The 20,929-nt window shown below is 35.6% G+C and overlaps 1 protein-coding gene and 1 long non-coding RNA gene across 2 annotated transcripts in view; one reads left to right on the forward strand and one right to left on the reverse strand.

The window, feature by feature from the left end:
* Positions 1–20,929, forward strand: part of LOC123701945 — a 106,189-nt gene that overhangs the window by 11,774 nt on the left and 73,486 nt on the right. Inside the window, exons 2-5 of the mRNA XM_045649579.1 lie at positions 2,720–2,877; positions 5,496–5,650; positions 5,921–6,092; positions 8,819–8,956. Coding sequence (XP_045505535.1) covers positions 2,720–2,877; positions 5,496–5,650; positions 5,921–6,092; positions 8,819–8,956 — 623 coding nt within the window. The remainder of the gene's footprint in view (positions 1–2,719; positions 2,878–5,495; positions 5,651–5,920; positions 6,093–8,818; positions 8,957–20,929) is intronic.
* LOC123701813 lies at positions 3,742–5,146 on the reverse strand. Its single transcript, XR_006752782.1, has 2 exons — positions 4,928–5,146; positions 3,742–4,653 (listed from the first exon to the last, which is right to left on the reverse strand). It is a non-coding gene; the product is annotated as an uncharacterized LOC123701813 (long non-coding RNA).

Consider the following 20,929-nt stretch of genomic DNA (forward strand, 5'->3'; position numbering starts at 1 on the left):
ACAGGCTTTCACCCGCGGCGTGACGTGTTTAATCCTTTCTTATATTCTTTCGTATTTATTAATGTTGATATTATAGTAACTCAAGTTTATATAGGATAGTTGGAAATTACGAAAGATTCAATCGGGAAGGCTGGCTGATTAGGCTGCATCATTCTCTCTTTCTTCTTTCTATCTACTTGCTTGCCCTGAGAGACCTAGGGAAAGTCCATGTGTTGGACTTTAATTGAAATTTCATTTCAATTGTTGTCGGTAAATTATTTAGGGCTGATTTTTCAATCCTTGGTTAAAATTTATCCGTCCAATAAAGTATTACACGAACATTTTAAAATGTCACCTGTACACTGTCGGACAATTAGAATATATTTTTGAAATGGTAGTCTAATACGTTATTCGATGAATAAGTTTTAACCAAGGATTGAAGTATGAATGTTCGTTTGGTACTCTTTCACGCAAATACTACTGAACCGAATACAATGAAATTTTGCACACATATAGAGGGTAAGTTGGATTAACACTAAGACTTGGTTTTATCCCAGAAATACCACAGGAACGGGAACTATGCGGGTTTTTCTTTGAAAACGCGGGTGAAGCCGCGGGCGGAAAGCTAGTTATTTATAAACTGCGTAACTCGGCGTTGCTAGAATAAGTGTAATATAAGCAGTCACAGTGAAATATAGAGTAAAAAAATAAAGATACAAAAATACAGCGTTATTTGATTTCAGTAGGTACGATAAAAATATTATATTCCGGGAATAAGTTATTTGATACTGTATGGTTTTCTTTGATGTTTTTGCAATACATACATTGAAAACTAAACCTTTTCTAACGCGCGTTTATTATTTGCTATTCATAATTTTCATGGGAAAATTATTATTGCAGTGTTAGCTTACTTGGTATAAAACGTAACATAAATAGGTATCGAATGGCATGTGATAATATTATAATAACATCAATTGTTATAATATTTACGTAATATTATGTTCATGTACGACTTATAAATATAAATGGAAAAGTATGATTTGTAAGGTTGTGTGTCGATTAAGCGTGAATATTTTTTTTCCTACGTATAGGCTATATATGACAAATGTATAAGTATATGATATTAATATGTCTGAGATATTTTTTAATGCACGACTTGAACCATAAGTTATGTTGTTAGGGTAACCTTCAATTTCGTAAGAATGTCAATAAGATTAGATATCATTTTAAAAACAAACTACACAATATAGTGGGTTTAGTCCTCATAAACAATCGAGCGTCCGAGTGGTGATTTATTTTAAAACGTAGCAACATAGAAAAACTCTGCAATTTTCAGGCAGTCTGGCTTTCTTATTGAATAAACAGTAAACACATTCGTTTAATTCATTAATCCCATTCGTTTAGTACACAAACAATTTGGCAGATATCGTAAGTGGGCAGCGATGGCGCGCGTTTAGTCACAGCTGTGTACCGGTTCGAACCGGTTCGCGCAGCATAGATTCTAGACTAAATGTTTATGCTAATTTAACGATTGTATTTATTCGTTGATAGCGAATTATGTGTGCTTGGTATTGACGAGGGACGTGTTTTTGTGCCCTCATTGATCTGGTTTGTGCAGTGGTTGATGTTTAGGCATATTGAGTTAGAGGGTGCGGGTTCAGGTTAAGAGCCAGATAGCAGAATGAATTAAAAAAAAAAAAAAAAAAAACTCTAGCATGATGATACGGTGAACATTCATGTTATTTAATTATTTATCTATTTGCGTATCAAATTTAGTTCGAGCATTAATATTAATATAACAATACAATAGCAATTGGATAAGTAATCCTTAATCGCCCATTTATAAATTAAATCTTTAAAGGCACTTTAACGAACATTCAATAGTCTACACGCTTATAATATGAAAAATCACTAGTTCTCTTACCTATCTCGAACATGCTTCAACATTAGCTAAACATGCCTGCATACATTACCAAACACAAACTTAGACTGCCGTAACTGTGCGTGTGTGCGTCTCGCTGCGTCTGTGTGCGTGCTATCAGCTGTTCACTTTCACCCATCCGCCGCGCGGCCGTGACCCGCGACGCTTCGCCTTTGTTAACGCGATAATTATGTGTAATGACCTATTTATTTGGATGTTTGAACGGATGTTTGGTGTTGTGTGATAGAGATTTGAGATTTCTTATGACGCTTTCATCAATAGTATGTCGTCTATTTAATATTAAGCAGCTAATATTGACACAAGAGACAAGAGTAGGTATCGACAACTATTCCGATTCAATTTTTTATATGTTCCTAATGAAATCGTCCTGTTGATGTTATAAGTGCATGTTGTTTGAAACATATTTTTTTTTATATTTGCAAGGAATTAAAGTAAAATGAACAATTTTTTGCGTTTTTTTATATTTTTTCATTGAAATAGAATTATTAATAGTAGTGCAGTTGCAAGGAATTGTTTATTTTTTAAACCGGACAATTTTTCTATATTTTTTATTGAAATACAAGTAAGTATGCGTAGTAGTCGAGTGTTCGGAAGAGGGAGTGTGTGTGTGTTAGTGTTTATATTTAGTTAAATAAAAAATATTTTTTTTTTTCAATTTAAACATCGAAACATGTATGTATAACATTCGTCCCTATATGCGTATTGCGTATGCAGGCGCGGGCATCATAAGAATATATACTTTATTTTTAATTTAAAAATCGAAACACATGTATAACACTGGTCCCGTCCCGTGTGCAGGCGCGGACATGTCGTTCCAGGGCGAGTACGCGGCGCAGGTGCTGGGGCTGGGCGCGGAGGGCGCGCCGCGCGACGAGCCGCCGCCGCCCGCGCGCGCGCCCGACCCGCCGCGACCGCAGTCGCCGAAGAAGGACGCCAAGTATCCGGGGAATGTCCGGGTGAGTGCGGGGCTACAGTTGGTATACACACAGTATAGGAACAGTAGCGAAATTGTCTATAAAACGTTCGAAACGGCGCACTCAAATAATATTTAAATGGAAGGCACTAATTTCAGTTTGTACAATTTGAAAATTTGTCTAGTTCTGACAAGCGGTTTAGTTTTTGTTGAAAAATTATGATTATGTAAATTTTGTATTGTGAAACTTCTTAAGGCTCCTTAAGAGTATAATTGCAAGGTCGTTTCAGGGCAATACCATCACGTCATGGATTAAGGCGACGATTTTGGCATATTTGAATCTTGACAAAGAAGTTTCACTTCTGACACGTGTACTCGGCACATACGCTCTTTTTGTATACATATACATATATATTTATAGTTTGAAATTTTGTCAATTTTCACGTAGCTAAGAAGAAATAAACAAATCTTCCCAACTGTTTTGATATAAGAATAGAATAGAATAGAATAGAAAGAATTTATTTACCAAAGGCCAACAACAGATATAATAAAAGAAAAGAAATACAAAAACAGAGAAAGAGACAAAAGTGTGGCAGACCTTTAGCAAAAAGGGACCAACTCAGTATTTAGCTGTGCCATCAACGGCACAGCACTGATTTTCAGTGGCCCCCTTGTTTGAAGAACAGCTACAGACCGAAATAGAAGAATGGAAATAATATTCAAAAAATAAACAAAATATATTACACATTAAAAATATCATACATATAAGTAAAAGAAAATTGTATGGTAACGAATATAATAAAAATTAACCCTTAAATTGTCACCCCTAGATAACTTGTGTTTATAATGTCCAAATTTGGAGGACGTATTGGAATTAGGATAGAAAAGAGGAAAATGAAAAAAAAAATTAAAAATTTTAATTTTTTCTATTGTTTTCACTATGTCACATAAAACGGACATTGCCAATTATATGTACATGTTCGAACCGTCACATATAACGGACATTGTACATTATTCCTGCAACCGTGGTACATGACTACAATGCACATTTTCAACTCTGTAATTCAAAATTATTATCAAATTATAATTATGGAGGATCTAGAATAAGCTTTTCAAACGTCTGTCTTAAAATGTTGGTTAAAACTTTAACGATATCGTTAAAAATAATGGATTTTAAAAAACGACAGTACTAAAAATCACAGCCTAAGAATATGCTAAGAATTGGAATAGAAATAGTATTACATAGCCTGAGAACTTATCTAATACACCAAGAAAGTCCTCTTCCCATTCACTAAATTGTACAGTTTGAAATGTGTTTGCTTCATCGTATGCAAAGAAGTCGTATACCATGCCTGAAGTACCAAAACGAACAGGAAATTTAAATCGCTTTTTTTGGATTCTTTGGCATATATTATATCCATTGTCTGCCTGTTTTTTAATTTGTAAGGTATTATATTATTTAAATTTTCAAACATTGGGTGGTATTTCTGGTAAGTAACATGATGCTGTGGCTGAAGAACTACTGAGAAGTAGGGAAGATTCATCTCACACCTCATGTAATGGCTGTAATTCTGCAGCAATAATATTTTGTTGATGGTAAAAATTCTGACTTTTTGAATCTTCATTGTGTCTCAAATCAATATGTCGTATAATTCCGAAGGTATGGTGCTGGGGGTAAATGATTGACACTGTTATCATAGTGAAATCACTCCTGTAGGTCTACATTTCCTTCGAAATCGACATCTCAACTCAACGCCAGACTCTTCAGCTTCCGCCAGAGGTAGTGAGGGAATTTTTTATTGATTGCCAAGTCATGCTCCTGTAAAATATAATAAAAATAGAGAAAAATATATCAAAATTATTCCGTTGAAAATGGAGGGCCTTATTGGCAACGTCCGTTACATAGGACATGTGAAGAATACCCTAGTATATACTCCAAGTTGTCAACGTCCGTTTTATGGGACATCGTATATAAACGAATATTTGTATACCAAATATTGTAAAATATGTCAAAATTATGTCAAAATACTATACTTACAATCGTATTCTAACTAATAATATAACATTATAAGCAAAATAGCCAAAATACTTACAGATATTATCAATTTTATCAAAAGAGTCAAGAGATCCGTTTTTTGCAATTTTCAAATGGTCACCATTCGCGACTGTACATGGCTTTGGTAAAAAAACCTGCATGTACGCGAAGGACATAGCTAGTCTCTTCCCAATATACCGATTAGCGAAGCTTAGGTCTGCCATAACAGCGCCAGCATGTGTGTAAATACTATGTCTTTTAAAACGGACGAAATCAATTTAAGGGTTAATAAACATACATTATATAAATAAATACACACAAAAGAGAGATGCTACGTTTTACGGTAGGATTTAAAAATAAAATCAGCAACTTTAATTTTGAAGTTATTAATGCAACGAAGGTTACGTAAGGGTGGAGGCAAGTTATTCCAACACTTCGTAGCATTATAACTGAAACCTGAAAGCGGTTGTGTGATGTTTGGGCACAATAAGTAGCTTTTGACTCATACCCCTGGTTTCATAGCAATGCGATTTGCGTCCTTTATCCATATAATTATATAACTATCTATATGTATCTTTACTGTAATTCTATTGCCACTATATAACATTTCCCCCAAACACTTCCAGGCGCGATACACACCTGGGGTCGGTGGGGCTGGTATCACCACGGGCGAGGAGGAGGGCGGCGTGCTGGACCTGCGCGCGCGCGACCCGTCCGTCATATCGGTCGGCTCGCAGCACTCCGCCGCCAGCGAGCCCGCCGGATACCTGGACGCTGTCAGGTGAGACACGACATATATATCGGATTATTTGCTTTCTATTCTAATGTTTGCACACCCCTCGATGGGTAGAATGTATTTAGCCACGTAATATTGTAATGAAAACATCTGTAATTTGTAACTACATTCTTGCAAATAAATAAATAATATAATTTGAATTTGAAATAACCGCCTATCTGTTCGTCTGGCCAATCTCTGGAACTGCTGGACTATTTGACCATAATTTTTTTTTGTTACCGTAATTTTTAAACGAAAAAATTTGCCACGTTCCAGATCGACAGTGTCCGTGTACTCGGGCAACTCGAACTCGAGCTCGGACCGCGACATCCTGGACCTGTCGATGCCGGACAAGAACTGCATGACGGAGGTGTGCTACGTGTGCGGCGACGAGCTGCGGCGCGGCGCGCTCGTCAACCTGCACACCAAGGAGCCCAAGGACAAGTGTGTGAGTGTTGCGCTCTATATTTATTAGTTATTACGCTATTGCATAGCTTCTATCGCGGGCCTTGAGCGCGGGGACCGAATCCAGAAATTCCGTAACGAAAAAACCTCACGCTCCCCACTCTGACGGGTACGGAGGTGTGGCTTGAAGGCATAGCATGCAATAGCTTTACCGCGACAGTCCCCGAGTGCCACACGTCTTTTTTATTAATTATACTTCACTGTGTTATACTAGTTTTCCGCCCGCGGCTTAAAGAAAAACCCGCATACTTCCCGTTCCCATGGGATTTCCACGATAAAACCTATCATATGTGCTAATCCAAGTTGACCTCTATACGTGTGCTAAGGGGCCATCCATAAAGTACGTCACACTAATTTCATGAGTTTTTGAGCCCCCCCCCCCCCGTGCTTGTCACAGGTGGTCACATTTCTAAGACCTCTCCCTCCCTAGTGTGACGTCACATGTTTTGCAATTTAACATCGAAAAATTATTAACTTAAAACAGCAGTTCCGGAATTAGTTTTATTTCCATTTAAATTAAGTACTTTTTTATGAAATCAACATAATATCAAATATTTGAAACAATAACAAAAAATAAACTAATGAATAAATATAAATTGTCAACAAAACAATTTAAACCGTATTGCCCTTGATAGAGTTGGACATAGTTTTTAGTTTAATTTATATTTCCAATTACGCGATTAGTATTTTGAAATGTGATGTCACGCAACCCCCACGGACCCCTCCCTCCCCTTGTCACACCATGTCACACTTTGTCGACCTCCTCCTCCTCCCTTTACGTGTGACGTACTTTATGGATGGCCCCTAAATTTCATTGTAACCGGTTCAGTAATTTGCGTGAAAGAGTAACAAACACACACATACACATCCATCCTCACAAACTTTCGCATTAATAATATTAGTAGGATTTATTTATTGAACGTAATGGCTCACAGAATTGCCAAAGCACCATTATGTTATACAGTACAAAAATATTTTACACATGATATAAATTATACGTTATAAAAACACGAGAAGATTGAAAGAAAATACATATAACTAACTACACTTCATTTAACATTATGACAATACAAACAACAATAATAATATATACAGATATAATCGAATACAATGGATAGTTCACCTTCAGCACAGTAGAGGAGTTCATAATTTCTTATCATATCGAAATAATCATGTCTTTTAAAACAGTGAAAATGATATGACTTTTATTATTATCAAATACCACGATGTGCTTATTTGCTCGATTTTTATTGACAGGAGTAACAAATAGAAGGATATGGATTGATCTATAAAACTCTAAAGTTATAACGAAAGTTGATAAGAACTATGACAATGATTTATTAATAAGAACCATGTTACATATTATTTTTAGGTTCAGGGCATTATTCGGTCTTGATACAGATAGATAAATAGAAAAAATGTTGTATAAACACACATCTTATGTATACCGAATGCGACCTGTTAGCGTACAATAGATTTGTTGGTGACGTACAAGAGTCAATTAGATTTCCAATCACGCTAATAGCCTCCTCCTTTTTTTTGAAGTCGGTTAAAAAAGTGTCCGTAACAACAGTCTGCCAATGCGTATATTCGTTAGGCAGAGTTTTCTAATGAGCTATAAAAAACAACTTTGATCATTATTGCCGTGAAATAAGGTGTCAATTTCAATAAAAGTCGAAAATTTTGAATCTTATGTAACACCGCTATACATAACTAATTTGTTATGCTTTTCTACACCACTGTACTGTACAACACATCTCTATGAATAATTAAACTTTTACTTTGATATTTTTTTATAGGTATGTTCAATCCATAAAAAAATGTTTTCATAACCGGGTGTACATAAAATGACCGCACCCCAAAATAAAGTTGACAATGGCGCTAATTAAAAGTTAATTAGCGGGAGAAGTTAAAAAGCGATAGCGCAACCGATAGCGGGGTCGGGTCGGGTCGTGTCGCCGCGTATCTGCCGCAAAACGGATGTAACGCCGGCATTTTCCACGTCTCAAGGTGTTTTAGAACCTTGTTAGGGAAATATTTTTTGTATGATGTGATTTGAAAAGTTTGTAGGTTGTTTATAGCGCCATCTACTGTTGAGCAGAGCGAAACTTCGTTGTTATAAATTTTGATAGAAGTAATGATAGTTTGTTTAGATTAAAAGTAAAATGTGACAAAGCAATAAATAATACGAAAAAATATTTTAATTCATACATTTTCCAACATTTCATACAAATGATTGTCTTTGAATTGAAATTGAGTGTGCTGTAATTTGTTCGATTTAAGATTAACATTTTTGTTAAAAACAATGATGGATTCAGTAGTTTTAAAGTTAATCATCACTGAGCTATAAATAACATGAAAAAATGTTTTATCCCACACATTCTAAAATTCCATACAAATGATTGTCTAATTTGAACTAATAATGATATTGAATGTGTTGTTATTTGCTCGATTTGAGCGAGATCCCTCGTTGGAACGTGTGAGGAACGACGCGCAAGTGACCGTTAGCTTGTAACAATATCTGTTTCTCTTTGCAGAACAAGACAAATTATTGTAAAATTTGAGTTAAAACTTAAATTAAGTGTGCCGATCAAATCGGGCAAATTGCAGAACACTTAATTTAAGAATCGAGGTCTCTCGGAACGTGCGACAGACGACGCGGGGTTCAAGTGACCGTCCAATTGTAACAGTTTATGTATATTTCCGCAGAACAAGCAGCCGTACTTCCCGATATTCGGCGAGCAGCACCCGCGGCCGCCGCGCTCGCGGCCCAAGGACGCGGCGGGCACCGTGCGCGCCTGCGCCGCCTGCCACACGCACCTGCTGCAGCAGTGGCACGCGCACCAGGTACACACCACTACACACCACACGATCCATATCCCGTAACAACACATCTGACGCGACAACACGACACATCTGACGCGACAACACAACACATCTGACGCGACAACACGACACATCTGACGCGTCAACACAATCCATCTGACGCGACAAGAACAACACAATTGTTGCAACAGCATAACACATCTGACGCGACAACACAATCTATCTGACGCGACAAGAACACCACAATTGATGCAGCAGCATAACACATCTGACGCGACAACACAATCTATCTGACGCGACAAGAACACCACAATTGATGCAGTGCCAGCATAACACATCTGACGCGATAACACAAAACAATTGGTATACACATTTGACGCGACAAAGCAATGCATCTGACGCGATAACAGAACATATCTGATGGGACAGCACAACACAATTGTTGCAACAGCATAACACATCTGACGTGACAGCACAACACAATTGTTGCAACAGCATAACACATATTCTGACGTGATAACACAACACATCTGACGCGACAACACAAAAGCATATTTCCCCAGCTACAACATTTTAGCAATATACGCAAATCTTGCACGACGCACTATGATCAAGGTAAGTGCAAATAAAGAACGACTACATAGTTAACCGACTTACAAAAACACAAAAGGAATTTTTAAATACTTAATTTTTGTATATTACACGAGCCTTGTGTAACATATTTGGTACCAATTCGTCACTGACCCGCGTAACATTGACATATTGTAATGTTTGATAAATAAATTAGGTCGAAACTTACTCATGTTTGCGCCGTTTTAGACACACCTTAATTTTTTATTAATAAAAAATGGACATTTATTTTGTTTTGCTGATTTTCTTTGTTTGTATTGAATTGATGTGTTATTTAACAATGATGCAATATTAGGTCATCTTTGATCATCGAGTTTTCTGTACAGGCCGATTAAGGAAAGCTGGCATCTTCACACTTATGCAATTTTAGTATACAGTATGTTCAAAAATAAATGCGACTCTAGTTTAATTGTAGATTTGAATTGTAAAATGGGTGCGTTGAGACGGGCAGACTTTTCATGATGCGTATGCAGTACGACGTCACGCCCCACGCGTCTTCACAGACACTACACGTGTGCAATGTGTAAATGTGTTGACGTTCCAGCTCTTCTTAATCGGCCTATACTATTATCGAAATTGCACTATGACTTATTAAAAATCATATAAGCCGAAAATTGATCAAGTTATTTGTAGCATGCTTCACTAATTATTATTATAAAAAAATAGTAATAATAAAACGCACTTACCAACACGCCAATAATATCAAATCGTACGATAATATTTTGTTCCAATCATCGTGATAATAATTCCGCGAATTCCAACAAAAGCTTTGCAAATAGTTGTCTCTCAAATTCCAAGATTACGCGCGAATCGTGCCCGTTAAGTTATGGGCGAGCCTTTTAGCTTGTACCCACTAATTTATTAATAATAGGAATATAAATAATGCTTAGGAAATAACACACCTCTCTGAATCGATATGTGGATAAAAACGAATGACGTATCAATAGGCGGGGTAATATGTCAAAAAATTGTGTAATGTAAACGGCAACTGTTTATAAGCCGCGCTCTTTTACTCAGACGTACAATGGCTCGATTCGGGTAATTACCTGACCTTTGGTATTTGCCATTGTTTCACTACGTATCTAACGTTGAAAATATCTTTGGCTTGAAAGCCCTTCTTCGGTTGTTCGTTTGTAGCTCTTGATAAAAGACAGGACATAACGAATATATTTTGAGTGAATAGATTCGAATATTGGGAATGTCTGGTAGTATTTTAGGACGAAGTTCTGGTCATTGGAGACACCAGAAATAAATGAAATATGTTTAATTTCCAAATGACTCAATGCAGGATATTGGCCCAAAAAAAAATAAATTTCAAATTGGAAAATTATATAGACTTCCATTACGTTTATTTTAAAATTGAATGCAATCAAGCATTCACGACATATCTCCCAATTGAGCGTCATATTTTAACCGAACAACAAGTTATAAATAAAATGACACTAAAATTATTTATAAAATACAGTAACAAATGTAAAAGTGTCCACCCGGCTGATACGCGCGACCCCTGGGGGCGGGATCAAATTGCAAGATAACCTATTGCCATGCTTAATGCGTCATTTCGATAGCGAATTATTATTATGTTATTCATTCCTCTAGTTTGATATCGGAATAATCTCGCTAGAGGGAATTCTTACATCGATAGCATTTGCTAAGCTAACGTGATTGGGAAAGCATGGCGTGTTTCAAGTATCAATAATTAGAATCTAGTAATCATAATCTAAATATATCTATACTAATATTATAAAGCTGAAGAGTTTGTTTGTTTGTTTGAACGCGCTAATCTCGGGAACTACTGGTCCGATTTGAAAAATTCTTTCGGTGTTAGATAGCTCATTTATCGAGGAAGGCTATAGGCTATATGTCACGGGGGTGAAACCGCGTGTAGCAGCTAGTATATTATATAACTCAAAGGTGACTGACTGAGGTGACTGACTGAGTGACTGACATAGTATCAACGCACAGCCCAAATCACTGTATACGGATCGAGTTGAAATTTAGCATGCAGGTAGATGTTAGGACGTAGGCATCCACTAAAAAAGGATTTTGATCAATTCTACCCCCAAGATAAAATAGTGAATGAACGTTTGTACCATGAAAATTGATATTTTCCACGCAGGCGAAGCTGCGGGCAACAACTAGTCAATAATATAATCTTATTCTGCTTTATTTTTAAAGTAACACGCGTGTAAAGATAAACAATTATTGATATGAAAATGGCATTTTTATGTAATAAATAACGGAAAATTTGCACATGAGAAAAATTAATTTTGCCCCTCATAAAATATTGATTTGATAATAACTTCGCTGGAAATTGATAATCTTACCTATCTTATCACTTTAATCGTAGAATATATAATCTTCTTTTAGACAGGAAAGAGACACCACCTTACTTTTATATGGTTTTCGATTCTAGATAACAGTTTATTGATTGTATTTTTAATAATCTATTCTCGGAATGTAGTAAAAGTTTATTTATAATTTTAAATTTTAAATTATATCAATTTTTCAATTTGGACGTTTTATTGCTATCTATTATTGCTTTCCTTGGATTATTTCTTTATTTTAGATTTTTGCGTCGCATTCGATCAACTTTCCCAACCTTTTAGCAACAATGTTGGCAAATGAATCACGTTTTCTTATGTCACAGCAATGTCAGTCATTTGCGTCTCCACAATACAATATAGTATTTTCTAATCGTTTTACTATTGACTTATCTTATGTTGCCTGTGCACGATGCATCTAATTCAATAACTAGTTTCAGAGATGATCATACTCTTTTGTTTATTTTGGCTTATATAAATATTAACTAAAACTTGTCTCTTTTTATTTATTACCGTTCTGTGATGTTCATAATTCAGATGCGATCAGGTTGAAGAACTAGTATTACTGTAATGCTGTTATGATGGTTTGGTAGTGAAATTTTTCCTGAATTTGATGTTCGTTTTTTGTCCTCAAACTAGTTCGAACTTTTACCTTCGGGCTCACTTAAACTTTCCCAGTAAAAACATATCTATTTTTATTTAAATTGCAGGCACAATTACATGCTCAATTAACACGATCTTTTGAAGTTTCCTCTATATTGACTTATAGTTGTTAATCGACAGCAATAATCAGATGCACTAATATAGTGTGGAGATTTATAAAAAATATGAAAATCGATTATCGATTCATAATTAAATCAGTGCATTGTGTTATCAGCGGTGTTGACGGCTCAAACGCGGCTCGACCGTCGGGCGGAGCGCACGCTCGCGCCGCTCGTCAGACGACGTTGTTGTGCAACGCGAGTGTTGTGTCGTGTCGTGTTTTGATTGTGTTGGTGTTGGTGTTGTGATCCTCTCAGTGGATATTGATGGGGATTGAGGTGGAGGTTAAGTGTGTTGCCATGTGCGGCAACGAGGACATGGCTAAAATTAACGGGAAGGTACTGGTTATTGTACCTTTTTTAATGGTAGAGGGTAGTGTAATAGAATTGTAGTAATAGTAGTACCATAGGGAATGGCTACTATTAAGTTGGGGAGTATTTAGGGTTGGCAAAGGCGGTTAAATTTAGGTTACTTTATAGTTAGATTCATGTTCGAAGTCAACTTACTCAGTCAGAAATGTTAAAGTGTGAACGGCATTAGTGTTCATTAATTTTTAAAGCCAATCTCCATAAAACTCTATTTCGCTGTTTAATAGATATAATTTTTAATGGTCTTGTAAATTATTAAAAGTTAAATAATGTTAATTTATTAATAACTAGATGCTAAAATGTCAAATTATAATGAAATTGAAAAAAAAATTGTAATGTGAGATTTAATAAAGGTCTGTACTGACGTAATTTTTTGCAAATCCCTACTAATATTATAAAATGCGAAATAAATTGATGAAATTTGGCATAGACAATCTTTAGACCGAAAGAACATAGGCTACCTTTTATTGCGAAATATGTACCACGGGCGAAGCCGGGGCTGACCGCTAGTAAGTTATATATTTTATAACGATTTTTCCTCATTGAGTACATCTATTGTTATAGTATGATTATAGCAACGATCATTCACGAATCATGGCGTGATAACTGATAATATGTCGCTTACAGAAAATTGAATCGTAACGAGTACACACAAATTCTAACTTAATAATATCGATAAACGAAAGAATATTCCACTATTTATCATTGTGTATTTATTTGTAGCGTAATTTATGTTATCACGGCAATTAAGTAGGTTAAGATGACAGTGATCTGTAACTATAAATTTAGCTTTATCTGGAAAGCCTGTCAAAATATTTGTTCAGTGCGCAGGCGCGTATGTGTTCAGGTGACGCCGCGTGCGGTGACGCACACTCGCGCCTGTAAGGGTTAGGGATGCCCGAAATATTATATTGTACCGTTTGCGTTTTTACGTTATTGTAACAACCGTAAATATAATGAAATATAAATATTTGGCTCAATCATTCGTATAGGTTTTTATTGATTTTTAACATTTACATGATCCACGGTATATTTGATTATTTTGACTAGTGTAGGTGCTAATGACTTAGTATAGTCAATATTTAACGTCTACTACGTTTTAGCGTGATTCATGAGATATCCTTTACACATCGATGATTTCAAATATTTTACTATCATGGTATTTCGTCTTTTTTAAGTGGTTGAAATCGAGATCGTACACATAGTAACAGTTCAATATAACTATAATGTACTGCCTTTAATCTAGTGTTAATCAAAATTCAAAACACACGATAAGGAAAACGATAGCTTAATTTTCTTTTATACTCTGTCCACTATAAGAATTGCTTTTTGACAGCTCGACGGTTTATAGCTTTAGTGATGTTCAAAAGATTCTCGATTGTGATATCATTCCGATTATGAATTTTTAACATAATCATTAATCGAATAAATAAATTAAATTAATTAAATTATTACGTAAATGTAATAATAAGTACATATTATAAAGATACATTTTATGTTGCATTTTTGTTTTGTTTATATGTTATTTTATATATCATTTATTAATATAAATACATATATTTTAATTGCTAAAATCTCCAAACGGTTTGACATTATATTACCTATATGTATACTGGTAACATCAACCGACCATCCACCGGCCACAATTTTGACGTCATCCGTCACTCGCAGCAAAACGCCCGTGCCAGTCACACGCATTTATGTTCGCTGAGTGTTCTCTCGCATTTGTTAGTCGCCTTGAGTTGAGTAGTTTTATTCCTCGGTGCATCTTTTGTGAGTGTTTAGATCCATTGATCTTGAAAATGCCGAAAGGACAAGTTTTGAAAGGACAATCCAGACAGTTAGTGCTAAAACTTTGTGATTTCTTTGAGAAAGAAAATCAAAATGGCGGTCCTCTCATACCTTTCTCGCAAGTGCGAAACCGTGTTTCGGTTGCATTGGGTATCAGTCTACCAACTGTGACTAAAATTACGAATGATGCCTACGGTAGGAGCGGCTTGGAAAGAAACAAACCTTCTACACCAAAAAGAAAGCGTCGGCCTCGTAAGGTGACAGGTGTTGATGATTTTGACGCTGATGCCATTCGTCGTCATGTATATGACTACTATTTAAAAAAAGAAATTCCAACTTTAAGAAAACTTATTGTTTCCTTGCAAAGAAGTGGTTTATTTCATGGTCAAAAATCTTCATTGGCCAAAGTTTTAAAAACAATTGGCTTTTCATTTAAAAAATCTGATAAAAGAAAAGTGTTAATGGAACGAACTGATGTTGCTTTGTCACGATGTGACTTTTTAAGAAAGGCAAAAAGAATACAAGATTGGACAAATATTGTTTTTACAGATGAAACATGGCTCAACGCTAACCACACAATATCCCGTTCCTGGACTGACGGTACTGCTGCATCAACCTCCGCAGTACCAATGGGAAAAGGTGAACGCCTCATCATATGTCACGCTGGTACGGCAAAAGGTTTTGTACGAAATGCACTGCTGGCATTCAAATCTAAGAAATCAGGCGATTACCACGAAGAAATGAATGCAGAGGTCTATGAAGAGTGGTTCAAAAACATGCTCCTATCATTGGAAGAACCATCTACAATTTTAATTGATAACGCACCTTACCACTCTCGCCAAATTGATAAAATGCCAACACAAGCTAATAAAAAACATGAAATTATTAATTGGCTTCGCGATAATGGAGAAAATGTGGACGATTCTATGTTAAAAATAGAATTATTACAAATATTAAAAACAAAAAAAAAACCTAAACGCTATGTAATAGATGAAATGGCAGCAGAATATGGCCATATCGTCCTTAGAATTCCTCCTTATCACTGCCAATACAACGCTATAGAGCTCATCTGGGCTCAAGTAAAAGGGCATGCTGCGAGAAGCAATACGAGCCCGCCATTCACAGCGAATAAAATGTTGGCATTACTAAAAGACGCTTGCACCCACGTGACGGCCGAGAACTGGGCAAGAGTGGTGGAGAGAACTAAACGTATCATATTATCTGATTGGGACCGTGATATTGCATTCGACAATATATGCACACAAGACCTTATCCTACATATTACTGAAGACTCCTCATCGGACGAATCCAGTGAAGATTGTAATTCTGACGACTTAGGCTAATAAAATAGATTAAACTACTCTCGTTGTTTTATTTGTTTTTCAAACTAAAAAAAAAGTAAAACTTTATATTATATTAATATTTTATTTGGTTTCTATCTTACAATTTGGTTGTTTTTATGTTTAAATAACATTAACTTAGTAGAAGAATTTTTTATCGGATATATTCACATTTCGATTATTTATAATCTGTGGCACAATAATATTGAATCGTTCTGTGAAGCACATCTCTAAGTGGGCGGTACCTGTCCATAAAGAACAGTATTTTATTGTATGACATTTTTACATAATAAATACAAAATTTCATAGTTGTGAGCTGTCAAAAAGCAAATAATATAATGGACAGAGTATAATAAAATATTAAAAATTACTTACGCGTTATCAGACATCCCTGCTAGTATTTGTTTAGGTGTTTGTACTATTTGATCAACGACGAGTGGTGGCATTGCAGGCGTTGTGTACATATTCTTTAATACTACTACTTTTCCTTATCTTGACCGAGTTTGTTTTAATATTTAAACCAGCTTTCTGATATAGTCGTTGCAATTGACACTAACTAAAACAAGAGGACCTTGTACGGCACCCTGGGTGACACCGTAAGGTTATTGCTTGTTTCTATAATAATTCTGTCTTTTATAATAAACAAACAACTCAAGTCACGATATCTACTCGTGTAAAGCTTAATCTGTTATCATTATAATTTCAAAATACACAAACGTATTATAAATAATTGTACAAAGTGATTTTCCGTTACCAGATCGATTGCAATATTGAAAGATATGCGTGAAAAGATTATGATAGTAAAAATTGTAAAAAAAATTGTGTAATTCTATACACCACGTCACAGAGTACGTAGTGGCACGAGACTAGCCGATAGCTGCGCGTGACCCGCCCTTATCACAAATTATATTTAAGCGAATATAACCTTTGTACCCTTACAATAAGACACACGGATTTGCGAAAATCTACAGGTCCCTGACACTGGGGTTATGTAAACTGTCATCACCTTGTATCGAAAATTTATCGATCGACGTTATTATATTATGTGACAATGCACTTTGTTGTTGGAGAATTAAATATTTATCTGGCAGAGTTCGATTCTGCTATTATCTGTTGACCTGTTGTTTCATTTAGTTTTTAAGGTATTTTTACATCACTACATAGTATGAAACAAAGTCGCTTTCTCTGTCCCTATAAACATAGGTAAACTTAAATATTTAAAACCAATACAACGGATTTTGATGCGGTTTTGTTAATAGGTATTATTTTTAATAGATAGAGGTTGGTTTATATGTATAATTTATTAGGTTTTGGCCGCAGCGGGCGAATCCGCGGTCGGAAAGTTAGTTTTCAATAAAACGTAAACGAGAAATATTTGACATAATGATGAAAGGCTGCGTTTTTGCTTTCTAGAAGAATTTCAACAATGCATATTGTTGAAATTCTTCTATGGATATATAATTTTGTAATACCATTTAATTGTTCCCATTGCATGTTTGTGACGTGACTATTTACATAGATGTAGCTCGTGCCAGAACGAGTAGTGTAAATAAAATATATAAATCGATGATGAATAGCGAGAAGACGCGATAAATTGTTAAGGCCGTGTACGCGGTCCGTGCGCTGTTTGGCTCAAATATGTGATTTTCCAAACCAGATTGTCCATCAACCACTTATCTTACAAACATATGAATTACTAATAATTTTAGGAAATTTTATTGTCTATATAGTTAGTTAAGAGTTTATTTCAATTAATACAGTATTTGTGAATACCATCAAGATAACTGAGCCGATGATTACTTGATTTCACTTTTAGTGTCAATTTCGAAGCTAAAAATATCTGAAATTGCTGACAGATCTAACACACATTTTTTTTAACTAACTGCTAAAATCCTTATTAAAATAGTTAGTTAAAAGATTTTTTTATTTTGGACTCCTAACTTACGAAATTAAAATCCGAACAATGTGAATTTTTTTAGAAATTATAGTCGACAAAATGATTATTTTCACCAAGATATTTGACTTAGTTGAATATAATTTATACATATTGCAATAAAAGAACGTCTTACTTATAAGATAAAATTTAAAAAAATCAACTAAGGTACCTCTATTATTTTTCTACAATTTTTTTTTAAAGTACTATAAAACACTGCGCGCGACCCGAATAAAATCAGTCGGCAGCGAGCCTTTCCAGAGAGAGGACATGTTGCTCGGCGCTCTCCTGTGGACCTATGCTGTTCATAGTAAAAGGATAGCGCAAGCCGCGATCTATCGTAATAGATCGCGGAGATTTTGACTTGCGTTAAATTGAATAAGCCCTCTTAATCAAATAGTTACAACAGATCTAAAAGTGTCAAGTTTATTTTTCTCATTTTTAGATTTTTTTTAAGTAAATAATATAATTACGTCTTGACTGAGAATGATAAGTATTCAAGACCATTTCGTATTGGAAAATTTTAGGAACATTTAAATTCAAGTCTCTATCAGAATCTACGTAAACATTTTTGATCTTCTCATTGCCACATTTTTTTTAAATTTTGCGTAGATTTTAAAGTAAAGATTAAATATTATTTTTTCCGCTCATACTGGTATCGAATTTAAAAATGACATTCACCTTATAAAGAACAAGGTCAAGTGTAAATAATTAAAATAATACAATAAATAAAAATAAACATGTAGAACAGGCGTTTATAGCTTTTTTTTTTTTTTTTTATAGTGGAGAATGCATTTAGGCATACCCAGGGCACTCGGGGAAAGAGCCCTGGGTTATGTCGGACTCACCCAGCTGAGTGCAGGGACCTACCGACTAAACTCCACTGTGTTCCGCCGTGCCGCTTTATAGACGGGGCCGCGGGTATTCGGTAGAACCGCGTCCGCAGACCCGTCAGCGGCAGCCTATCTCCAGGCCCAACGCGAATGTGGCGGGAGGCCGCCAGGTCTACCTTCCTAGGGGGGCGGCGTGAGTGGAACACTTCTCACGCCGCCTCTCCGCACCGGATGATGGATTATATCCCCGTTCCACCATCCGGTGCCCATCATCACTGTTCTATAAATTAAGAAATGCTAAATATACCTAGTTATTTATTCATTTATACGATAAGATGATGGAACAATTAAAAATGAGATAATTTAAAATGTAAATATGAATCTGGTTTGAACCGGATATATTATTTAAGGATATATCGTGACTGATAAATGTGTCTCTGCAATAAAGATAAAAATATTAAATGTGTAGTTTACTTGGATGTAGTAGAAAAATATTTTTTACTATCTTGATTTTATCGTTTTTTAATCACTGATGAAGCATTATATCTGTAAAATTTTTATTAATTCAAATAAAATATAATATCAAACATATCTAGAACGAATCTATTATTAGATTAGTTTCACTGACCAGACCAGTTTCTTTAAGTTTATTATGCAAAATACGAGAAATCTATCGATTAAAGATAAAGCTAAGATCGATCGCTTAAATAAAAACTACACTAAAATAGATCGTTAGTGAGCATCCAAATAAAAAATACATGTTTATCCTATCCTTCTGATATCAACGGACCCCTATCGAGTAAAAGCCTCCTTTTCCATGTAATCATCTTGCGTAATTTTCATCCAGTGTTTGGCTGCCGTTTATTAAATCATTATCAATCATGCATAATATAGCAATAATGCGTGTTTACTCGCGATGAAAGCGCACTAGCTGTCCTCGGTGACCCGCGACCCGTGAGATAGCCGATAGCCGATAGCCCGGCCGGCGGGGGGCAGCGTGCGGGTGAAGATCATTGCATGCGCTGATAGCGAGACACGCTGACGGGGATAGATAGATTCAGCGTCTACAGATTCAGCATATGTGCTGAGAGCCTATAGTTGCAGCAGTAAGATGATGAAGGCATAGCTTCTGGTCTCTTAAGCTATGCTGGTGGATAGGAAAATGATTCTAGCAGATAGGAAAAGTGCTTAGAAATATTATGTAGTGCTGCATCCACTATGGTTTTCAATTTATAGTCGCTGTTGTAAATATTTAGGACTAATGGATTTAAGTAAAGCTATGGATTTAGTTAATCCAGCATAATTTTATATTAATCCATATTCTTACGACAAATGTTGATTAGAAAATCACCTGTCAATTGCTTTTAATGCAATACTTATCGTACAAGTAAAACCAGATAAACCAATATCGAGCAGTTGAATCATTCGGAACGATTCGCACAAGGCACCTCACTGGGACCACCACTCTAAATCGTATATAAAAACATCGCTATCTACGGGTCGTGCATGTCAATAATTGAACTTATTTTTATCAAAGTGTATGTAACGGTTATCGGCGAGCTTGACACTGTCCGATAACCTAACAAACAAATGGAGTCACGTCCACTTAAACATCCATCACGTAAATGGACTGAATATAGCAATGTGCCGCTGAGAAATACATGTTCTAATTAATGGCTATAGTAAACTTATTGGTTGTCGATGGTAGACGATCTGCATATGAATTGTAAACTTTCTCGTTATATTTAGATGGTGTATACGTGACATTCTTTCACGTGTTTAACTTTTAATTCGGTTGCTCCAATTGGTTATAATGAAGTTCAAATTCCGATTGCTTCGTAATATAGATTACTAGCTTTCCACCCGCGGATTCGTCCGCGCAGTCAAAGAAAAACCCGCATAGTTCCCGTTCCCGTGGGATTTCCGGGTTATAACTTATACTATGTCCCGGGGTAAAAAGTAGCCTATGTCCTTTCTCGGGTATCAAAATATCTCTATACCAAATTTCATTCC

Source organism: Colias croceus, chromosome 22 (assembly GCF_905220415.1).
Source record: "Colias croceus chromosome 22, ilColCroc2.1".
Lineage (NCBI taxonomy): Eukaryota > Metazoa > Arthropoda > Insecta > Lepidoptera > Pieridae > Colias > Colias croceus.